The sequence below is a fragment of the Petaurus breviceps genome, unplaced genomic scaffold, assembly GCF_028583685.1.
Source record: "Petaurus breviceps papuanus isolate PSGF00001 unplaced genomic scaffold, PetGlider_PUasm1.0 64, whole genome shotgun sequence".
Taxonomy (NCBI): domain Eukaryota; kingdom Metazoa; phylum Chordata; class Mammalia; order Diprotodontia; family Petauridae; genus Petaurus; species Petaurus breviceps.
This window is the reverse complement of record NW_027186428.1, coordinates 3,610,457-3,635,433: the sequence shown is the minus strand read 5'-3', so window position 1 is coordinate 3,635,433 and position 24,977 is coordinate 3,610,457. Positions and strand designations below refer to the sequence as shown.

The 24,977-nt window shown below is 42.4% G+C and overlaps 1 protein-coding gene across 1 annotated transcript in view; it reads right to left on the bottom strand.

The window, feature by feature from the left end:
* ASPG (asparaginase) overlaps positions 1 to 24,977 on the bottom strand; it is a 129,583-nt gene that overhangs the window by 74,896 nt on the left and 29,710 nt on the right. The window contains exons 4-6 of the mRNA XM_069103813.1: positions 21,846 to 21,971; positions 21,450 to 21,533; positions 19,338 to 19,464 (exon numbers count right to left, since the gene is read on the bottom strand). Of these exons, the coding sequence (XP_068959914.1) occupies positions 19,338 to 19,464; positions 21,450 to 21,533; positions 21,846 to 21,971 (337 nt within the window). The remainder of the gene's footprint in view (positions 1 to 19,337; positions 19,465 to 21,449; positions 21,534 to 21,845; positions 21,972 to 24,977) is intronic.

Here is a 24,977-nt window from a genome sequence, read left to right as displayed (position 1 = left end):
GTGTAGCGCAGGGGATCACCTTCACTACAGTAGCAATCTCAATAGGGCTTATTTTCGGGGGAGGGCTTATTTTAGAGGAATCTTACACAGTAAGGGGAGGGCTTATTTTTGGGATAGGTCTTATTATCAGGGAAACACGGTACATTAAAGGATCAAAAGGCTTGGAATATGATATTCCAGAGGTCAAAGGAGCTAGGATTAAAACCAAGAATCACCTACCCAGCAAAACTGAGTATAATGTTTCAGGGGAAAATATGGTAATTCAATGAAATAGAGGATTTTCAAGCATTCTTGATGAAAAAAACAAGAGTTGAATAGAAAATTTGACTTTCAAATACAAGACGCAAGAGAACCATGAGAAGATAAACAGGGAAAAGAAATCATAAGAACTTATTAAAATTGAACTATTTACATTCCTACTTGGTAAAATGATCATTGTAACTCATGAGACTTTTTTCAGTATGAGGATAGCTGATGGGGATATATATGTATATATATGGGAATATGTGTATATATGTGTATACATATATATATGTTTATATAAGAGGGTATATGTGTATAAATACATATGTAAGTGTGTATATATGTGTGTACATGTATACATAGACAGAGGGCACAGGATCAGTTGAAAAGGAAGGGATAATATCTAAAAAATAAAATTAAGAGATGAGAAAAGAATATAATGAGGAGATAAGGAGAGATAGAATAGGATAAATTACCTCGTATAAAACAGGCAAGAGAAAACTGTTACAATGGAGGGGAAGAACAGGAAGGCAAAAGGGAATGGCTAAACCTTACTCTCATTGAATTTGACTTAAGGAGGGAATAACATACACACTAAATTGGGTATCTTACCCTACAGGAAAGTAGGGGGGAAGGGCATAAGAGGGGGGATGATATAAGGGAGGGCAGATTGGGGGGGAGGGTAGTTAGAAGTACACACTTTTGAAAAGGGACAGGGTCAAAATAGAAAATAGAATAAGTGGGCGGTGGGATAGGATAGAGGGAAACATAGTCATTCTTTCACAATATATCTTCTATGGAAATGTTTTGTGTAACTACACATGTATAACCTATATTGAATTGCTTTTCCTCCCAGTAGGGGTGGGTGACGAGGGAAGAAGGGAAAGAATCTGGAAGTCAAAGTTTTAAAATCAAATGTTAAAATATACACACACACACACAGACACACATATTTTTTACACGCCAACTGGGAAATAAGATATACAAGCACTGGGGTATAGAAATACATTTTGCCCTACTAGAAAGTCAGAGGGGGGTGGAGGAGGATATAAGAGAGAGCAGATTGGGGAAGGGGTATTCAGTAGAATCACTATTTTGGGGTGGGGGTAGGGGAAAGAAGGGGAGAAAATTTGTAGCTCAAAATCTTGTGGAAATGAACATTGTAAGCTAAAAATAAACAAATTAAGAAAGAAAGAAAAAAGAAATTGAGGTGTAGAGAGACTGTGACTTCCTCTAAGTTATACAGGTCAGTGCTGGCTGAGCCAGAATAGGAAACCAGGCTTCCATAGACAGGATTCTTTCCATCTTATCATACTGGGGAGGTAGAAACACCAAGCAGCTGAATTGTGTCCAGAGGACAGCTAGAATGATGAGGGTACTCAAAACTATCAATCTAAAACAACTAAGGCTGTTAGCCTGATGAAGAGATAATTTGGAGTGGATATGACTGCCGGCTTCAAATATGGAAGAATTAGGAACAATGGGGAAACTGCTGAGAGCGGCAGATTTCAACTCAATGCAGAGAGCTTCTTTATAAATCACAGCTGCCTGGAGATAGAATGAGCTACTTTGGGAAGGGAATAGGCATTTTTATAGGACCTCCGATGTGCCAGGCACTGGGCTAGGGAGGTCAGAGCTCTGTCCACTGAGCCACCAGCTGCCTCCATCAAATGGAAGGTAGTGAGTTCACCATTATAAGGGCATCTTGCATGGAGACCACTTATCAGGGATGCTATAGAAAGACTTTAGTGTTTAGGAACGGTTTCTGGGGAAGATATAAAGTTTAGATAAGAGAGCTAGTGCCCTCATATAACTACCCCTCCCTGCAAGGGTTGGGCTAGATCACCCCTGAGGTCCCTTTCACCTCTGGAACCCAACTCCCTTGTTCTGATGTTAAAATGAGACTGCCTCTTTTTGAGTTCATACCAGGTGGGTCTAGGGAAAATCCACCAGTCTAGTCTGAGAGTTGAAGTAGGAGTGGCAGAGAAGTCAGTCAGAGATTTTAAAATTCACTCCTGAGAAGTCATAAAGTAGATAAGCCACTGGGATATTAACAAGAGCTGACCCTTTCCCAAAAGCCCTTCCCTATTCCTGGAAAGGAGAGGGTCATCACCATCTTTTTAGTCACCCAAGTTAGCAATCTCAGTGTTATCCTTGATCCTTCAAACCTCCCCCCTTCTCTCCACTCACCCAGCCACCATTCTCATTCAGATCCATGTTACCTCTCCTCCAGAATTTAGCAATGGCCACACAATTGGGCTCCCTGCCTAAAGTCACTCCCTCTCCAATCCATCCTCCACTCAGATGCCAAGATGATTTTTTTTAAGCACAGATCTGACCATCAATCCTCTACTAATGAAACTTCAATGGCTCCCCATTACCTCTAATATCAAATATATACTGTTCTGTCTGACAATTGGCTCCAGTCTTCCTTTGTAGCCTCGTTATATATTAATCACTTTGACCTTTGACATGACATTCCAGTTTCCTCATCTCTGTGGCTTTGCACAGGCCATCCCCCAAGTCCAGAATGCCTTCTTCACCTCCATTTCATATAATCTCCAATTTCCTTAAGATCTCAGCTCACTTATCTGCTACACAGGATTTCCTGATTCCTCCCTAGCTAGTCAGTCCCATCTCCACAATATTCCCAAGAGTCCCACCCATATCCAAATGGAATTGGGAAATATTTTAATAAAATAAATAAACATATAATAAAACACACATAACATTAACATGTGGTTATCTAAGTCAATATGTAGCCCCCAGGGACCTTATGTGAACTTAGTGGTTTCCATTTCTTTTGCTTTTGCTTTTTTTTTTGCTTTTTGGAGGGGGGAAGGTAGGGCAATTGGGGTTAAGTGACTTGCCTAAGGTCACACGGCTAGTTTTTTGGTGTTAAGTGTCTGAGGCCGGATTTGGGCTCAGGTCCTCCTGACTCCAGCACCAGTACTCTATTCACTGCACCACCTAGAAGTGGCTCCCATTTCTATTTGAGTTTGACATCGCTGGCCAAGAGCACGGAGATTTGCCTAGAGTGCCTCACTTGGAATCAGGAAGATATGAGTTTGAATTCTGCCTCAGATTGCACTGATATTAGCTATACTGGTCCCAGGCAAGTCATATGGCCACTCTCAGAATGTTTTCTTATCTGTAAAATGGGGATAATAATAGCACCTTCTTCACAGGGTTATGATAAGGACCAAATGAGAGAACATATGTAAATTACTTTTTAAAAAATTCTTTAAAGCACTATAAAAAAGCTAACTATTAGTGATAAGTTAAATAGATTGCCTGGCCAGGTTCATATAGCAAATATGTGCCAACAGCAAGACTCAAGCACAAGAGGTCCCAGCTCAAAGGCCAGCTCTCTATCCATTCCGTCATTCTGCAGATAGGGTACCTACTAAAATCCCAGGCAACAACAGAAACAACAAAGTATCAGGGAAACTTGACGACCGCCCCTAAGTGGAAAGAAGGACCCTGGAGCATAGAATTCCAGAGTGCAGGGGCTCTGGAGGCCACCCCTTGTGCACACATACACATATGCACAGATGCCCACCATGCCAAAATAACTGCTGGGCAGCACTGAAAACCAGCACAGAATAGGAGGGCTACAAGAGACTGGGAGATTAACTAGTTAGCCCAACCTCCTCATTTTACAGATGAAGAAACTAAGGTCCAGAGAAACTGACTTATCCAATGTCCCATATCTAGCAAGTCTTCATTGTTGTTCAGTCACATCTAACGTCATGTCCCAGTGAACCAGTGTGCCAATACTGTCTATGAGCTTTACTTAGCAAAGATTCTGGAGGGGTTTGCCATTTCTTTCTCCAGTGGATTAAGGCAAACAGAGATTAAGTGACTTGCCCAGGGTCACACAGCTAGTAAATGTCTGTGACTGGATTTGAACTTGGATCTTCCTGACTCCGAGACCAACTCTCTATTCACTGCACCACCTAGCTGCTTCAAAATCAAGTTTAAACCAAGTCTTTAGTCTACTCCAAATCTGACATTCTTTTTTTCTATCCAGACTTTGGATTTCAACAGCATGAGGAAATTTCCTCCAGTAAAGCAGATGGTTAAGATTCAAACCCAGGTCTTCTGATTTTCAAGTCCAAATTGTCTTTCTACTACACTATTCTGCCTCCATCAGACACAGAAGCACACACACACACCTCAGGCACATCAATGCCATTCTCAGAAGGAGAAAAACCAGGAGAGCACAGAAACAATCATAGGAAGGACAATGCTGAGGGCTCCAACTAATGGGGCAATGAAGCCTAGCCATGGGCACAACCTCTCCTTCCCTGAGTTCTCTTCACATCCAATGAATCTTTTAGCAACCTGAAGAGATCATTTGGTTCTCCAAGAACCCATCAGCAGGACTGTCACTCTGTGTGTTCCTTAAGTATCCTGGCATCAGTGGAAGACCCAAGAAAGGTAAGTGGCCCTAAGGACAGCTGTGCTCAGTAAGTATCCATGGGACAATGTGCCCCCTCTGTCCTCTTCTGCCTCTAAGTCCTGCATTCTTTCTCCCTCCCTATTTTACCTTACTATGCAAGGGGAAGTGTGTAAAGACAGCCAGCCTGGGAGTCAAGAAAACCCAGGTTGAGATTTTGCCTCCAGCATGTACTGTATAATCCTGGAAATCCCTCAATTGCCTAGGCAAATCTCTTAGACTCTAAATTACAAATGAGCGGCCGATCTGCCTTGGTGGGAGGAGTCATTACACTGGAGTTCCCTTCATCAATGAAATCAAACAAGGACAGCCAAAAAATACAGTGACACAGAAAGCTGCTAGTTTCTTTTAGGCTCTGTGCCCAGTCAGAAAAATCCCCAGCAGCTTTGTAATCTGTGCATCAAGATCTTCTGGGTTTTCTCAAGGTCTCAGGGGCAGTCAGGTGATGGGGCTTCTGGTTAGTTTTCTGACCTTGAGCTAGTCACAGTCAATTGATATACAAATATTTCCCCAGTGGCCAGGACAAGCAAGGTCTTGTGCATGGTACAGAGGGAAATCACAGACGTAGAGATGTGGAGATGGGATCACGGTCATCTTCAACATAATGAGCTCAGATTCCAACCCAGGTCGTCTGACCCCAAACACGATTCCATTTCCACTGCCTCTACTTCTAAAGAGCTATGGCTTAGCCATCCATTCCTCAATGAAAGGCAATTACCATACAGGGGAAAAACTAGTTCTTGAGTCAACAGACCTGAGTTCAAATTCTGCCTCGGATACTACCCTTGTTGCTTTCAGCGAACCATTAAAATTCCCTGGCCTCAGTTTCTTCATTGGCAAAATGGAGAATTCGACCTCTGAAGTTTCTTATAGATCTATGACAATTTTTTTATTGCCAAAAATGGGCGGCTATGTGGTCCAGTGGAGAATACTGGGACTGGAGTCAGGAAGACCCCTTTCTTGAGTTCAAATCCAACCTCAGATAAACTTACTAGTTATGTGACCTTGGGCAAGTCACTTAACCCTATTTGCCTCAGTTTTCTCATCTGTAAAATGAGCTGAAGAAGGATACGGCAAACCACTCCAGTATCTTTGCCAAGAAAAACCCCAAATGGGGTCATGAAGAGTTGGACCCAACTGAAATGATGGAACAACAAAAAACTTGTCAGAAAAAAAAAATCTACCAGTTAGAAGCTAATACTCTACTAATAAGACTTCTGGCACTTAGCTAAGGTCGGCTTGTGCCTGAATAGATGAAACAGTCTGTCATTGGGCCTGCACTCAAGACCTTCCCAGCTTGGGAGTGGCTGTCAGAGTTTGCATTGAACTGACACTATAATCTATAAACTAATAAGATGAAACTTACTGTCCTTTACTGAACATGAGGTATTAGGGATATTGCAGGAGCAAAATCTAAGCCACACAGTGGGCTAGTTTTTCATTAGAAGATATTTACTTAATTGACCCATGAGGCTAAACTGTTAACTTCTTGGTGTCCTATATACAAAAGTCAGTGAGTCAAGAGTCAGAAACTGCTCCCTCAGGCTCGCCCAGCACATTGGCATAGAAGACAGCCAGAGGAGCTGTAGTCAGCCGAATCAACCCTGTGGGTCCTCGCTGAACACCCTTTCCATGGCCTGGACTGAGCAAACCTTCTCTTGTTAATTGCTAGACTGTCTCACTTTGCTCCAATCCTGATCCTGAAGCACCAGAGCTAGATGATGACAGATAAAAGAGAGGGGGCGGGGAGGGGGGGGGGAGGTAATGGAGGATACAGATCTAGAAAGGAAAAAACCACAAAGGAGAATACCACAACCTAAGGCCTGGCAGACAGCATAAGACAAACACTCAAACCAACAGGAAATGATACAGAACAAACCATACCTCGGTGCTAAAAAAGGTTCCAGACTATTATTATAAAAAGAAGAACTACCATTATTTACTATCATCACACTGACTCCTATGTCCACAATCCTTTAAGGTTCATAATGCTTTCCTCACAAAAGCCTGGTGAAGTGGGAGACATAGGTAGAAAGTCCAGTCTGGCTCTAAGGCAATGAACCCATCAGAGCGGAATGTGGAAGGGGGCAGGGGGATGGGCAGGGAGAAGGTTGCTTCTGGTGCCTCCGACTCCATTTTCCAAGATTCTAGAATCCAAGAGCTGGAAGGCTCCTTGGAGACCCTCTAGTCCAGAGGTATCAAACATAGGGCTTGCAACACTCCTGAGTGCGGCCCAAACCAAATTAAAGCAGAATTGGGAAATATTTAGCAAAATAAATAAAAATACAACAAAACATAGATAACACTGCATTTTAAAGCTAAGTCAACATGTGGTCTACAGGGATTCTTGTTATGGGATGGTGTCCCCCATTTCTGTTTAGGGTGGATACCACTGTCCAAGTCCATTCCCCTCATCCCTCATTTTACAAATGGGAGAAATTGAGGCTGAGAAATGGGAAATAATTTCCCTAGTGTCACAGAGCAAGTGAGTGACAAAGTCAGGGTTTGGAACCCAGGTCTCCCGAGCTCCCAACTCCGTGTTCTTTCTACCACACCATGTTGCCTCCCTTGCAATAACTCATTCACCCAATTATTCACTGATGGCTGGGCACCGCCTGATTCCTGCAGCCTGTTGGGACTTGGACAGGTGGAAGCTAGCAGAGGGCTCATGATTCACACAGCAAACTCCCCCGCACTCTGCCAGTGGGCACTGGGGCCACCAGGAAGTGCCACCCTGAGCACCAGATAAGATTGTGACTCATCCCTCCCCAGGGTGACTGAGGCTGGGAAGAGCCTCCTTCGCATCTTGCCCTCCTTGGGTTCTCTTGGGACAAGGGCAGGCAGATACACAAAGAGAGTACTATCCACCCAATGTTCCATGAGCTATTTTCTACCTCATTCACCATCCCCATAGGGCGAAGACCCCTAAGGTTAGTTCTCTCCTGTAAAAGGAAAGGATTGGGCTGGGTGAACTCCAAACTTCCTTCCAACCCCATGAACTGTGCTATTTTTTGCCTTGTGACCTTTGGCAAATTGCTTCCCTTCTTTTAAAGCAGGGCCTCAGTTTCCCACTCTTAAAAATGAGAGAATTAGACCAGATAATTTGACAGAGCTTTCTTATCCATATGTAAGACAATGATTTTACAGAGTCCTAAGATTTGGAGTCAAAAGCCCTGGGTTCAATCTCATGTACAATATTTACTAGCTATGTGACTTTAGGTTTGTCTCTTTCCCCTTTGTAGGCTCAGTTTCCACTTCTGTAAAACTAGCATATTGGACTAGATGGTCTCTAAAGTCCACTAAGATTCTCATTGATAATACAGAAATTAGCACCTACAACGACCTACATCATAGGGTTGTTATGGGGGAAAGGTCTTTGTAAATCTTACAGTATAATAGGAATGTGAGTTGTGGTTATCTTACTGATATGATGAAGCATGTGTAGGACCAAAAACAGAGGACAGGCTGGTGATGTAGCAGACCTGAGTAGTGATGGATGGCCAGCCTGAGTGTTACACTGACATCCCAGAAGAATGTCAAGGGACTAGAGAAAGATTTGCAATGCATTGGGTAGATCTTCTCAGGGGGGTTTGCAGAAAGATATCCACAAAGGAGCATATGATATGCAGATCAGTCAGTCAGTCAACAAGCATGTAATCTGCTTCAAAGAATGATTAGGTACCCACACCACTGAGATCATGGATCCCCTAAAGAATTGCTATAATTACCAATATTATTGTGGTCATTATTTTCCTGGATTGATCTACACCATGCTGCCTCTATTTGGACCATCACCTCTCCAATGGTGACTTGGATTCTGTCCAAAGTCCCTCAACTCAGACAGGTCGACTTTTGCCTTATCACTCCTGGGTCCAGTCTTCCACACTGCCACATGCTCCCCTATCTCTAGCTTTCCTTTATGTGTTGTCTTCCCCATTAGAATGTAACCTTCTGGAGGATAAGGACTGTTCTTGCTTGCTTCTAATTGTTTCCCCAGCACTCACTATAGCACATAGAAAGTGCTTAATAAATAATAATCAGGTAGCGAGGTGGTGCAGTGGATAGAGCTTTGGACCTGGAGTCAGAAGGACTTGAGTTTGAATCCTAGATACTTACTACCTATGTGACCCTGGGCAACTCACCTAACTTATTTCAGCCTCAGTTTCCTCATCTACAAAATAGGAATAATAATATCACCTACCTCCTAAGGTTATTGCAAGGATAGAATGAGATAAGCACTATGTAAATACTAGCCAATATTATCTACCTGTCATCTCTCTGTTTATCCATTTCCTACTCATTCTTCCAGGCCCATTCCCTGCACTCAATTACCAATGGGAATTCAGGAAACCTATTTCTTCTCAGTTCTGCCACTAATTGGTTGTATAACCTCACCCATCTCTTCATTCATTCATTCATTTCCAGTGGTCTTGCTACCACACTAAGCAGAGGGTCCACCAGACACAGAAACAGACCCATCTCAGGAACAGAGACACCTAACTCCTTGGATGACTCTTCCAAAAGGAGGACAAAGAAAGCACACGAGTATACAGTCCTTGGACTCTCAACCGCTGGATCCATTTATTAAGTAAGCATCAAGACTACATTAGGCACTAGAGATACAAATATAAAAATGTCTCTGCCCTCAAAGTTTACATTCTATGGAAGGAAACAACAGGTTCACAGAAAAGCAAACTGAAAATGCACGCAAAGCAGTTTCGAGGGGTGAGGGCACTAGCAACTGAAGGCAAGTGGAATGGACTTTATTGTAGGAGGGTATAAGATTACACTCAAAGGCAGAGGTGAGGAAGAAGTGGGGAATGACCTGTACAAAAGTACAGCGGCCAGAGGTAAAATGTCCTGTTTAAGGAAGAACAAATAGGCTGGTCTGGCTGGAAGTAGAGCCTCTGAAGGAGAGTTAGCCGGCTATAGCAAGACTGGGAAGAATGTGAGGGGCTGAGTAATCTGTATTTCAGCCTAGAAGCAACTGGGAGGAGCAGGGGAGCCATTGGAGCTTCTCAAGCCTCAGTTTCTCCCTCTACACACTGATCAGAGCTCAGTGAGCTTGACAAGGACCTTTGCAGTTCTAAACTCCATACCCGATCTTCTACCTCATCCCATGATGTGCTTTCCTTCATACGACTACCCATCACCCTTGTAAGTGTAAGTGCGTGTAAATGTCTGTATGGAGTGTTAGATTTTAAAAAGTATTTCCAGATGTACTTGCTCATTCTCATTGTTCCTGAAAGCCCACAGCTGGAAGGACCCTGAAATAACATCTCCAGACAGAGATGCAGCCAGGGCTCACTTGGTAAATATGTCAGCTCCCTGAGGGCAGGGCCTGGGTCTGTTCCTCCTGTCTCCAGTCCTCTCTAGATTGGGAGCACTCCAAGGGCAAGGACTGTTCAGCTCTGTGAAAAGAGTGCTGGACAAACAAGCAGGAGACAGAGATGGAACTGAGAAGCAAAGTCGATAGCTGCCTCAGGTGAGGTCTCTAAGGGACCCTTGGTGCTTCCCTCTATAGATTTCAACACATGGTAGTGGAAATCATCTTTCCAACTTCAGCCTGGAAAAATTCAGAGCTAGAAAGACTATTCGTTAACCCAGGTGAATTACTCTTTTAAAAGGGCAAAATTCTATTTGTATTGTCACTGAGTTTGGATGGATGGAAAAAGAGTTGTAATTTTCAAAATGTCCTTAAGGAATACAGATGTTTTATCCCATTTCTGTTCAGAGAACTTGATTCCACTCTTGCCTCTGCCTATAATAACTTGCTCTGTGACTTTGGGAATAACAGTAACAATCACCACAGCTAATATTTATATAAGGCAGCGAGGTGGTGCAGTGGATAGAGTTCTGGTCCTGGAATCAGGAGGACCTCATCAACCAAAAAAAAAATTACATAGTGTTTACCCTGTGCTAAGCACTTTACAAACATCATCTCCTTTGATTCTTACAACAGCCTGGGAGGTAGATGCTATCTCTATTTTACAGTTGAGTAGACTGAGACAAAGAGAGAAGTTACATTACTTCCTAAAGGTCACACAGCTAGTGTCTGAGACTGGATTGGAACTCAGATCCTCCTGACTCCAGGCCCAGTGATCTATCCACTGTGACACCCAGTGGACTACGGAAGCGCCTTCCTCTTTCGAGGACTCGGTCTCCCTGGCTGTAAAATCAGGAGAAAGCTAGAGGCAATCTTGGAGGTTATCTAGTTCAGCTGCTTCATTGGCCCAATTAAGAAACTGAAGCCCAAAGCAGTTATATAATTTGCTTGAGGCAAACAGAGCAGAATCAGGATTTGAACTCAGGTCCTCTAATTACAGAGCCAACCCTCTTTCTATATAACCACACTGCCTCTCAGGATTGGCCTCAGCAATCTGAGGTCTCTTCCAACTGAGACATTCTATGACTCTGGTCTCCCGTGTAGTCTAGTCGGGGACAAGCTGGTCACGCCACAGATAGAGGGTAAATATTGGCTGAACTGAACTGAAGAGGAACCACACACACAAAGGGTTAACTTCCTTTGTTGTTCAGTCGTTTCAGTCATGTCCAACTCTTCGTGACCCTATTTGGGGCTTTCTTAGCAAAGATACTGGAGTGGTTCTCCATTTCCTTCTTTGGCCCATTTTACAGAGGAGGAAACTGAGGTAAGCAGGGTTAAATGACTTGCCCAAGGTCACACAGCTAGTAAATGTCTGAGGCTGGATTTGGACTCAGGTCTTCCTGGCACTCTATCCACTGCACCACCTAGCTTCCCTAAAGCTACTGGACTAGATAATTGAGAAGTTGCAAAGCTCTTAGCAGAGTGCTTGGCACGTAGTAAGTGACTGACAAATTCTTCCTCCCTTCCCTTCCCCCTTCACCTCCCACTCCATGCAACAAAATCACCTCCAAGTCTTGCTTGTCATATAAGTCATACAAATCATCAGAGAGCCAAGGGTTTTCTCAAACTGGTCTGGTACAGGGAGTTATGCCACAGATCCCTTGCCAAGTAGGTGGCCCATGGGAGGGCACTGTTCAGGCCACAGTCAGAGAGGATCCACCCAGACAGCCCATAAAGGAGGACGCCTTCCTTGTCCACAGAAGCATCAGAACAAATCACCAGCTTCCCACGTCCACAGCTGGGGCTGAGTATGGGCATCAAACCAAAAAAACACACTTCTGGCTCCAGACCTCAAGGACCTGGAAATCTATACCCCAGCAACTCAAGTAATGAATATGGCATAGAAAAAAGAGCCAGGCATTGAAAGTCAGGAGACCTAGACTTTCTAGTCCTGATTCTGCCCCTGACTCATTATGGGAGTCATCTCCAGGCCTGTTTCTCTGCCTGTAAAACACAAATAAAGGACCCCTAAGGTTCCAGTCCTAGAACATCAGAGACCCTCTAGTCCAGATTCTGAGAACTTTTTGATAGATGGACAGATAATTATATTTCATAAAATTATTTTCCTTTGTAATCCTATGCATTTTATCTTATCTTATGCATTCAAAAACATCATTCTGAGAAGGGATCCATGGGCTTCACCAGACTGCCACAGGGATACAGGACATAAAAAGGGCTAAGAACCTGGATGTAGTCCAATCTTCATTTCTCTGATGGGGAAACTAAGGCCCAGAGAGGGGAAAGAACTTGACCAAGATCCCTTCTGTCTCTACTGTTCTCTGGAGTCCACAGTTCAGGGATCTGATGAGGTACGCTATAAATCAATGAGTAACAATCACTGTGTTATACAAAGATGAAGGAAACAAGACAAAGCAAGAAGACCAGAGCTCAACTGGGAGTGGGGATGAAGGGAGGGCATGGGATGCTGGGGCTTTTGTTTTGAATTTGCAATTCATCCCAAGGAATAGATAGTCCACCTAGCCCCAGAGCCAGAAGCTGCCCTCACTCTTGGATGGGAGGCAATTTAGGAAGGTCCTCCCCTTCCAGTAAGGAAATAATCAATCAATCAACATTTATTAAGCACCTACTATGTACCAGGCATAAGCTACCAACCTCTTCCAAGTTGGGAAGGGGAAGAGGGAAAAGAGAAAAGGGAAGTTGTTAAAAGGCATAAATGAACCTTCTAGAAAATTCAACTTAACTGTTCTAGAAATTTCTCATGACCAGTTGGCATCTAAGGCCCAACACAATCTGGCTCCAGCAACCTTTTCAACCTTCCTTTTCATTCCCCTTCCCATTGTCTTTGTTCCAAGCAAACTCACTGTTCCCCAACTGCATCCTGCCCCCTCCTGCCACCATATATGTGTGCAGGCTACCCCCTACTGAAATTGTTCACTTCTTCCAAGGCCAGGGTCACCTGGCTACCTCCTCTGAGAAGCCCACCCTGATTCCCCCCAGATGAAAATGATTTCTCCTTCTTCAAACTTTCCTAGAGCACTTGGGCTTTATCTTCCCTTTGACCCTTGATATATTTTGTCTCATACCCTACCTATTTGCATATATACCTCGCTTCTTTTTAGATTTATAAACTCCTTGAGAGTAGGACTGATTTGTATTTTTATATACATTTTTGTATCCACAGGTAGAATAAAATGTGGTTTTGTAGCTACTGTTGTTGCTGTTCAATCTTTTCAGTTTTGTCCAACTCTTTATAAGCCATTTGGGTTTTCTTGGCAGAGATACTGGAGTGGTTTTCCATTTCCTTCTCTAGCTCATTTTGCAGATGAGAAAACTGAGGCAAGCAAGGTTATGTGATTTGCCCAGGGTCACACAGCTAGTAAGTGTCTGAGGCTGAATTTGAACTCAGGAAAATGAGTCTTTCTCACTCCAACCCCAATCCACTGTGCTACCTAGCTGCCCTACTAGTTACTATTTAAATTGACTTAAACTGAATCTGTGCTAATACAAAAGAATAGGGACATAATTTCAGACAATACTAACCCCAAGTAGTATTTCCCTGTAATATCAGACAGCAACACATGCTTTCAAATTTTCTTTGGCTCCCATTACATCAAAACAATTTTGCATTTTTTGAGCATATACATACAGGTACCAGGAGGAGAGAGTCCTAAAATCCACCTGCTTGTGTACATACTTACATGAACACAATCAAAGAAAAATGGCACAGTGGTAGGGATGGGTATCTTCTGCTTAATTGTAATTGAATAGATAGCTCCATTTCTCATAGTCCTTGGAAAGCACAAAGGTAGAACATGAATTCTGGTCCCAACTCTTACAACAACTGTGAAGTGACCTCAGGCAAGTACCTTCCCAACCCTGGGTCTCAATATATTTAATCTGTAATATGAGATGACTATACTAGTCTTTAACATTCCTTCCATTTCTTATGACTTTTTGATTTTAAAATCTCTTCCAATTAGCTAGGCAGCACAGTGGATTAGGCACTAGTCCTGAAGACAGGAAGATCTGAGTTCAAAGTCAACCTCAAATACTCACTAGCTGTGTGACCCTGGGAAAGTCACTTAACCCTGTTTGCCTCAGTTTCCTCATCTGGAAAATGAGCTGGAGAAGGAAACAGCAAACCAAACCACTCCAGTATCTTTGCGAGGAAAACCCCAAATGGGATCACAAAGAGTCGGACTTGACTGAAATGACTAAACTCTATTATGTGCTCAGCACTAGGGTTACAAAGAGAAAAATAAAATAGCTCCTGCCCTCAAGGACCTTACAATCCACCTGGGGGGAGAGAACATGTATCTATATTGGGGCAGCAGAGGTGGCACAGTGAATAGAGCACCGACCCTGGAGTCAGAAGAACTTGAGTCAAATCCAGCCTCAGACACTTAACACTTAGTAGCCATGTGACTTTGGGCAAATCACTTAACCCCAAATGCCCTACCCTCCCCCTCCAAAAAAGAAAAAAAAAAGAACATGTACCTATATAGGTGGATACAAGAATTTTTTTTTTTAATGAGGGAAAGTTTCAGTGTAAAAAGTGGGTCATGAGCTGAGCCTTGAAGGAAGCTTTAAAGGATTGTAAGAAGCATACGTAAAAAAGGAGAGCATTCCATGCATGGAGACAGCCTGTGAGATGGGAGGTAAAGGACCATTCATGATGCATGGTGAGCAAGATGGCCAGCTTTATTGGACAGTATTATGTGTGAATGGGAGTAATATATGACAAAGCTAGAATAGAATGGAACCAGGTCATGAAAAGCTTGAAATATCAAACAGAGAAATGTATGTTTAATTCTATGGGTAATAAGAAACCACTGGGGTTTATTAAGTAGGAAAATTACATAATCGGACCAGCCCTTTAGGAAAATCTTTCTGGTAGATGAGTGGAGAGTGAATGAGAGGGCAGAGACTGAAGCAGACACACTATTGAAATAGTCTAGGTGAAAAGTAATGACAGCTTGAACTAAGGCAGTGGCTATGTGAGTCAAAAGACAAGACATGTGAGAGGTCTTATGGAAGTAGGGATGACACGGTTTGGCCTCCGTTTCTATCTGTGGAGTCAATGAGAGTGAGTTCAGGACATCACCAAAACAGAGAACTCAGGTGACTAGAAGGATGACAATACCCCCGGCAGGGAAACAGGGAGGTTTGAAGCAGGAGTAGGTTTAGGGACAAAGACGGGTTCTTTCTTTATACCTACTGACTATGAGATGCCTATAGGAGATCCAGTTAGAAACGTCCACAAAAGGCAACTGATGATGTGGAACTCAGGGTGAGACTAAGACTAGACATAGAAATCTGAAAGTCACCATGCATTCTTCAAATGAGCTATACTCACCTCCTGGCTGTTCCATGCACAAGACGCTCCTTTTCTCAGTTTCAGGCATTTTTTCTGACTGTCCTTCACACCCAGAACTCTCTCCCTCCTCCCCTCTGACTACTGATCTCTCTGACTTCTTTAAGTCCCAACTAAAATCCCACCTGCTACAGGAAGCCTACCCCAACCCCTCTTAATTCCTGTGCCTTCTCTGCTAATTACTTCCTATAGTTTGCTTTGTATATAGTAGTTGGCATGTTGTCTCTCCCATTAGAATGGAAGCTCTTTGAGGGCAGGAACTGTCTTTTACCAATTTTTTTTTAATCCCTAGTGTTTAGCACAGTGTCTGGTACATGACTATTGGTATTGCTCAGCTGTAGTAGGTACTTAATAAATGTATACTGTTTAAGATCAGCAGAAAGATAGAACCATGGAAACCGACAAGGGAAGGGGAGAAGGAAAGGGAGGAGGGGGAGAGGGAGGAGGAGGAGAAGGAGAAGGAGGAAGAGGAGAAAGAGGAGGAGAAGAAGGAGAAGGAGGAGGAGGAGGAGGAGAAGGTGGAAGAGGAGGAGGAGAAGGAGAAGGAGGAGAAGGAGAAATGATTAAGAATTAACACCCACAGGGGCGGCCAGGTAGCACAGCGAGTAAGAGCACCGGCCCCAGAGTCGGGATAACCTGGGATCGAATCTGGGCTCAGACACTTAGCACCCACCCAGAAACACCTGGCTGAGTAACCTTGAGCAAGTTCCTTAACCCCAATTGCTTAAAAAAAAAAGAATTAACACCCACAGTTAGCAATCGTATTTGAGTCTGACACCGCTGGTAGGCATTTATCTAAGACCAAAGTGCAAAGTGTCAATCTACATTAGTGACGGGGTTTCCTTACCTTCAAATTTCCTATAGCAATGAAATCTCAGGTCCAGCCATTCTCTCTTCCCTCTTCTAGGAGGGTAATCACTGGGTCACTGTTAACAATGATATCCTCAGCTGGAGGGACCAAAGGCTTGACTCAATGTGGTGACACCTTTCTCAGGGTGGGGACACTGAAGTTCAAGCTGGGTGAATGTCTTTCCTTGTTTCAGGGGACTTAACAGTAGAGCAAGAATTATGACTGCCTAAGCTAAGTGTTGTCCAGTGGCCCAAATGTCCTGTCACTGAAGATCTTCAAGCAAAGACTGGCTAAGTACTCATTGGAGAAGATTCCTTCTCAGCTACAGAGTAGGAAGGAAAGAAACAATCATTTATTAAGTATCTACTATATACCAGGCACTGTGTACTTTACAAATATTATCTCATTTGGTCCTCACAAAAACCATGAGAAGTATATGCTATTATTATCCCCATGCTATAGTTAAGGAAACTGAGGCAAACAAAAGACAAAGTGACCTGCCCAAGATCACATGCCCAGTAAATGTCTAAGGTCACATTTGAACTCAAGTCTTCCTGACCCTAGGCCCAGAGCTAAAATCCACAAAGCTGCCTAGATTAGACTAGATGACTCAAGGGCCCTTTCAACTCTAATAAAAAAAATTGCTTCAATCCAGAAGGCAGAAGGAGGAGCAATGGCAAGGAGTAGGGGTGGCAGTGGGGATTTGCAGTCTAGCTTCAGTTCTATAAGGTAAAATTTCTTAACTGTAATTCCCCATATTTCTATAGATCTTTTAAGATTAAAGTGCTTTCATATGACAAAACAGGAAAATGATAAATGCTGGAGAGGATGCGGAAAAATTGGAACACTAATGCATTGTTGGTGGAGTTGTGAACTGATCCAACCATTCTGGAGAGCAATCTGGAACTATGTCCAAAGGGCTATAAAAAAAGTGCATACCCTTTGACCCAGCAATATCACTTCTAGGGCTGTATCCCAAAGAGATCATACAAGTGGGAAAAGGACCCATATGTACAAAAATATTTATAGCAGCTCTTTTTTGTAGTGGCAAAGAATTGGAAATCAAGGGGATGCCCATCAAGTGGGGAACAGCTAAACAAGTTGTGGTATATAAATGCAATGGAATACTATTGTGGTGTAAGAAATGTGGAACAAACGGATTTCTTAATAACCAGGAGAGACTTATATAAACTGATGCTGAGTGAGGAGAGCAGAATCTGGAGAACTTTGTACATAATTAGAGACACATCATATGTGTGACGACTAACTTTGATAGACTGAGCTCCTATCAGCAATGCAAGGTTGTAAGGCAACTCCAAGAAACTCAGGATGGAAACATCCAGAGAAAGAACTACAGAGTCTGAATGTAGACTGCAACCAACTACTTGCTCTCTGTCTTCTGTGTTTGGTTTTTGTTTTGTTCCTTCTTTTTCACTGTTCACCCCATTGGTTATAATCCTTCTTTACAACCTGACTAATGTTTAATGTGAAGGTATTTGTAGAACCTATATTGATTACATACCACCATGATGAGGAGGGGGGAGGAGAAAATTTGAAACTCAAGGGATTGTGGAACTGAATGTTGTAAACTAAAAGTAAACAAATAAATTTAATAAAATTTTAAAAATAACATAAAGATTAAAATGCTTTCACATTGTACAATAACTAACTTTGATAGACTTGGTTCTCAGCAATGCAAGGATCTAAGACAATCCCAAAAGACTCATGATGGAAAATGCCATCCACACCCAGAGAGAGCTATGGAGTCTGAATGCAGATCAAAGCAGACTGTTTTGTTTTTGTTTCTTCTTTCTCATGGTTTCTCCCAACTGTTCTAATTCTTCTTTTACAACATGACTGACGTGAAAATGTTTAATATGAATGTATATGTAGAGCCTATAACAGAATGCATGCTGTTTGGGGAGGGGGAGAAAATTTAGAACTCAAAATCATATAGAAGTAAATGTTGAGGGGAGGCTAGGTGGCACAGTGAGTAGAACACCGGCCCTGGAGTCAGGAACACCTGAGTTCAAATCCACCCTCAGACACTTAATACAAAAAACAAGCCGTGTGACCTTGGACAAGTCACTTAACCCCAATTGCCCCTCCAAAAAGCAAAAAATAAATTTAAAAAAAATTTTTTAAAAAGAAGTAAATGTTGAAAACTAAAAAATAATTTTTTTTTTAATTAAAGTGCTTTCCTCCCAATCATCCCATAAGACAGGTAATAAAACTCCCAATTTATAATCAGGATATGAGACTGAGGTAAAGTAATTTGCACAGGATCACAGTTATTAAGACTTGGAGCTGAGATTCAAACCAAGGCCTTATAGCCTCAGATCTAGTGCACATTCCTTTATACCATCCATCCAGTGATTCCTAACCATCATGTCTGTCCAGAAGAAGAATGGGCTGCCTTAGTTAGTAGCCAAGTTCCCTGTTAGTAGGTGTTGGATGATCACTGGTTGGGGCAGAGTAAAAGGGATTTCTGCCCAGATTCCCTCCCTAGTCTAAGGTTCTGAAATTAATTGATTCATTCCAAGTAAGTCTCTGAGTCCTCCAAGCACAAAAGCAAAAGTGCTCCTAAGTCACATACAAAACTGAATTCAGATTTTGATGGGATAAATAGCATTTCCTTCTCCTCTGTCTTCTCAAGGAATATTTTCAAGGAAGGAGTAACTGCTCCCTCTAAGTCTGAGTCTGGTTATGAAGGGAAGTTGGTTAATACAGGCAGCATGGAACAAGGGAAAAGATACTGAATAAGAAGCTAGGAGACCTGGTTTTGATTGCACTCCCATCCTAACACTTATTGTCTGTGTAAGTTTAGACAGGTAATTTCATATCTCTGGACCTGTTTTCTGAAGGGAATTGAATACATGACCTCTAACTAAGATCATTTCCAGTTCTCAATTCTACAATCTTATGAGGAGACCAAGGCTCTTCTTTCCCTGGTCCAAAGGATCACAGAACGAATGGCTAAGTCAGGTAGCTTCTCAATAGTCCCTGGGTATGGGAACTGTGGGTGAGGTCACAGCTTTCCCTCTATATGCTACTTTCTCACCTGTGATATCAGCACCAACAGTGGCAAGTGGAGGCAGGTTGGGTGAGCAGAAGGCTGCAAACCTTTGAGAATCCACCTTTGTTACCCGGTTCCCCCGGTACAGCTGGTTTTGAAAGAAGAGGCAGACCTGCAAGAGAAATAGGAGCTCAGTGCAGACTCAGCAGGTGTAGGGGGAAGGGGGTGGTGAATTAATGGGGAGCACAAACCCCTGCTGATTCCCTCCTATTCTGACTGTGAAAGAGCAGGAGGAATGGGAAGCAGAGAGAGGCAGACTTCTTTCCTAAGGAGGGACAGTGATAGCATCATGAGAAAAGGCTGGATCTAGGAGTTTGAACCCCAGATTGAATGGCCTTTACCATTAAATCTCAGAGTTAGTCTGATATGAAGGAGAAGGAGGAGGAGGAGGAGGAGAACAAGCACAAGAAGAAGTTATGGAAGAGACAGGGCACGGTCAAGACCTCCTCAACACCCATCAATTGAGGAATGGTTGACAAGTTGTAGTATATGATTATGATGGAATACTATTGAGCAGGATGCTTTCAGAAAAACCTAGAAAGACTTACATGAACATCTGAGGCAAAATGAATGAGAAAAACCAGGAGAACATTGCACAAAGTAACAGCAACATTGTATGATGATCAACTGTGAATGACTTAACTATCCTTAACAATGCAATGATCTAAGACAAATTCTGAAGGACTCATGATGAAAAACGTTATTCACCTCCAGAGATAGAACTGATGGAGTCTAAATGCAGTTTGAAGCATATTTTTTTAAACTTTCTTTATTACAGGGGCAGGGAGAGCATTATCCACATTTTCTTTCACAACATGGATAATATGGAAACGTTTTGTATGACTGCACATATATAGTCTAGATCAAATTGCTTGCCTTCTCAAGGAAGTGGGAAAGAAGGGAGAGTGGAGAGAATTTGGAACTCAAAATTGTCAATAAAAAAAAGTCAAACTTTTTGTTTACATGTAATTGAGGAAAAAAAACAAAATAAAAATTAAATGTTACAAAAAAGACTGATACAACAAAAGTATCCTAGATTTCAGAAGTAGAAAAGACCTTGAAATTAATCTCTCCCACCTCCTCATTTTACAGTCTTCAGAACTGAAAGGGACCTTAGAGATAGTTTAGTAGTCCAACTTTCTTATTTTACAAAGGAGAAAACTGAGGCCCAGAGAGACTAAGTAACTAATCCAGGATTATATAGGTACCAAGTCTCAGAGCTGGAACCTGAAACCCAGGCCCTCCAATTCCATATCCCACTTTTTCTACTGCACTGCACTGCCCAATTCTGAGATCAGGGCTGTCTTCTGCTTCATTGGATTCTGTGAACTGCTTTATTAAAAGATATTGAGAAAGAGTGAAGGGATGCTCTGGAAGAAGGAACTTGCTGCCCATTGAGAGGGTCTGCTTGCCTAAAACAGCATCATATAGAGGAAAGAACATTGCTTTGTTGTCTCCTACTTGGGTGACCTTGGGCAAGTAATTTATTTTCCTGGACCCCAGTTTTTCTATCTATAAAACTAATGAAGTTGAGGGGATCTCACAGTTGTCAAGTATTTAATGGAAAACTTTGCAAGAGGAATTTTATTTTTTAAATCCAGGTCTTCTGACTCCAAACCCAACCTAAAGCTTATTCCTTTGTATTGGTCTGTACTTAAAATACTATAGAGAATTGCCAGTTATTGTTTTTTTTATTAGTAATAATAATTGCTAGCATTTATATAGTTTTAAAATGTGCACAGTACTTTACATTTCATCTCATTTGACCCTCACAATATCCCTATGACATAGGTGATACTATCCCCATTCCCATACAGATGAGGAAGTTAAGGTTGACATAAGTCAAGTGACTTGCCCAAGGTCACACAGCTAGCAAGCATCCCGAGCAGGATTTTTCCTGGGGTATTTTTATCCCAAAACTCCTTTCTATATCACCACCTAGTTTCTGTAACAATATATATTCTGATATGTGATCCTTTGTACACTTGATGCCTCAGTGATTCAGTTGAGATGAGATAAAGTCCTTTTGATGACTCCTTTCACTAGTGCGAGCAAATTCCCAGCTAATGAAATAGTCAAATGGAAAAAAGTCTATACCTCTGGAATCACATACTGTCCAGCCATGAGCAGGCCACCAAGCAGGTTCTCCCGGCCATCATTCCAAAGAGTGTAGATGGGGACCTAGAAAAGGGAGAGGGAGATGGAGGTGTTTCCTCATCTGCATCACAGACCTAGTCCTGCCTCAGTTACCATTCCTGATGGGTTGCTCCCTATCACTACCCCCCTCGGTCATTCCCCAGCCACTGTAGAAAGATTGGACAGGAAGACCCAGTGAGTCTGCATAGGCTGCTAGAGGCACTGGGATGAGACCATCGCTGAAGGCAGTGGAAGGAGGGATATTTTGTAGCAGGCCCAGGCCAAGCAAAGGTGGCTAAAGAGACCTTTTCCCTCCCTTGCTCCCCTCTGTCCTGAGCAGGCTGTGGGGCTGATTACCTGAGCGCCTGTGAAGATGACAGTTTTCTGAAGGTTCCCTAGAATGAAGGAGAGCATGGAGGAGGCAAAGGCCATGGTATCTGTGCCATGGATGATTACAAAGCCAAAATACTGCTCATAATTCCTCTGTCAGGGAAACAAGGGAGGGGGAAAAGGAGAACTTCAGTCAAAAAAAAAAACACAGCAAAGCCAAATGCTCTACAAATCACCACCCCATAGTTTGTGTCCCCCATGGTCCCTGCCTCCCCTCCATCAACGCGGTTCTCTGCAATCACTATCTTGAAGTTGCTTGGTCTTCATGGCCACCTTCCCTCATGGTAAATCCTCCGTCACTCCAGGACCAGCAGTCTCACCCTACCCCCAGCCACTCTCCGTGCCGCCAGCTTAGCCCCTGAAGCCATCGTCTAAGGGAGCAGCCCCTGTGGAGAAGGGACCTGGCAACTTACTTCTGAAGATGATGCAGCTCTTACTTCCTAGACCCCCACAGATACAAGAGACTCAGAAAAGACAGTTCCCACTCCCAAAGTCCTTGACATTGCCTAGTGGCTCAACATCAGAAATAGGTATGGTTTTATAAGTGGAAGGACACAAAAGAAGATGCATTACCATCTGCTTTGCTGCTGCCCCCTAAGGATCATGGAGCCGTTCCATCTGACTTGCAAGCCGTGCCTTCCTCTATGTGCTGTCACGCCTTGTTAGAACGTAACTTCCTTGAGCAAGCTGGAACTCTGCCCAAAGGGCTAAAAAACAGGGCATACCCTTTGACCCAGCAATATCACTATGAGGTCTGTATCCCAGAGAGATTTCTAAAAAGGGAAAAGGACCTATTTGTACAAAAATATATATAGCAGCTCTTTTCATGATGGAAAAGAATTGGAAATTGAGGGGATGCCTATCTATTAGAGAATGGCTGAACAAGTTGTGGTGTATGATTGTGATGAAATACTATTGTGCTATAAGAAATGATGAGCAGGATAGATTCAGAAAAACCTGGAAAGATTTACATGAATTGATGCTGAGTGAAGTGAGCAGAACCAGGAGAACATTGTATACATGATCAACTGTGAATGACTTAAGAATTCTCAGCAATACAATGATCCAAGACAATTCCAAAGGACTCATGAAGAAAAATGCTATTCACATCCACAGAAAGAACTGATGGAATCTGAATGAAGACCAAAGCATACTATTTTTTCACTTCATTTGTTTTCATGTTTTTTTTTTCCTTTTCAATCTGTATCTTCTTTCACAACATGACTAATGTGGAAATATGTTTTGTATGATTCACATGTATAGACTATATCAAATTGCTTATTGTCTAAAGGAATGTGAAGAGGAAGGAGGGAGGAAGAGAATTTGGAACTCAAAATTTTTAAAAATGAATGTTAAAAATTATTTTTTTCATGTAAATGGGAACAAATTTAATATTATTTTATAAAAAGAATCTAACTTTCTTGAGAAGACACTGCAGACATCCCTCCCGTAGTCACTCCTTAGGGTCATTCTCCACCACCACTGTTCTCCACCTTGGTCACTGATCAGGCTCAGAGCTTGGAGGGATCTCTGAAGTAACATAGCCCAAACCCAAAGAATGACCATCTCCCTTCTACTTGACCTTCAAGGATAAGAAGCTCACTGTCTCCTATGGAAACCCATTCCACTTTGGACCTTGTTTGTTTGGAAACTTTTCCTTATACAACAGAGCCTCTCTGAAGCTCCCATCTGTTCTCAGAGTCCTCCATAATAATAGTTCTCAACACCACCCCCACCCCTGCCCCCAAAGTGCAGTTACTGATCACTGATACCAATGGCTGCTTTTGAATTTAATTTCAATAGGAACCTCAAAACCAGTTGTTAGAGGAGAATTCAAGGGACTGACCTCAAACTGTAACAAACTAGTCTAGGTTCAGCTTTCAGTGGAGATTTTCTTCCTGATTTATAGATGACTGAATGAGAACAGTCTCCTTGTCTGGGCATATTTACATTATATTCCCATATTCTTATTCATCTCTCTACGTATTCTGTCCCTAGATAGAATATCCTCTGCACTTTTCCAGTCTTCCCAGTCATGGGCACAGCCTGTAGGGCCAGTTCAGGTCCCACCTACTCCATAAGGCATCTCTGGTCCACCCCAGACCACAATGAATGGAACTTTCATTTGTCACATTTCAATGACTGTTCTGTGACATCTGTTGGGCTGTCCCTTTAACTTTTATACCTGTTTTACCTCCCCTACTTGCTCCCTGAGGGTAGGGACCAAACCTTCTTGTCATATATCCCCCTAGCACAGGGCAAGGCACATGGACACATGGAAGATATAGCCAGCAAATAATTATTGAATGGATCAGTGAATGAGTAGACATAAACAGAATTTCATCAATGTGATTGATTGTGCCAGTGGGCATAAATAGACCAACAGAAGATTAGAGCTGGAAGAAACTTCAAAACATAGAACATAGAATTTCAAATGTGAAAAGAATCTTGTCCCAGAAATGACCATAGAACATAGAACACAATGCCATCACTAGAACATGACCTTAGAATCTAGAACATAGAATGCCATAGCTGGAAGGCTATAAAAGCAATATCATACATCTCTCATTTTACAGAAAACCAAGATCTAGGAAGATTAAGAAAGTTGCCTACAATCAAGGAGATGACCTTCTCAGGTTTTCCCATCATTCCCCCATTTTATTAAGTTAAGAGTCCAAACGAGAAAACTTATACGAACTGATGCTGAATGAAGTGAGCAGAACCAGAACATTGTACACAGTAACAACCACATTGTGCGATGGCTGACTTTGATAGTAGTCTTAGCCCTTCTCAGCAATGCAAGCCCCTAAAACAACTCCAAAAGACTCCTGGTAGAAAATGCCATCCACATCCAGAGAAAGAAATAGGGAGTCTGAATGTGGATCAAAGTATGCTATTTGCTCTCTTTTTTTGTTCTGTTTTGTCTTTTTTATGGTTCCTCCCATTCATTCTAATTCTTCTATATAACATGACTACTGTGAAGATATGTTTAATAAGAATGTAGAGCCTATATCAGATTGTACGACATCTTGGGATGGAGGGAAGGGAGGGAGGTGAAGAAAATTTAAAACTTAGGGAAGTGAATGTTGAAAACTAAAA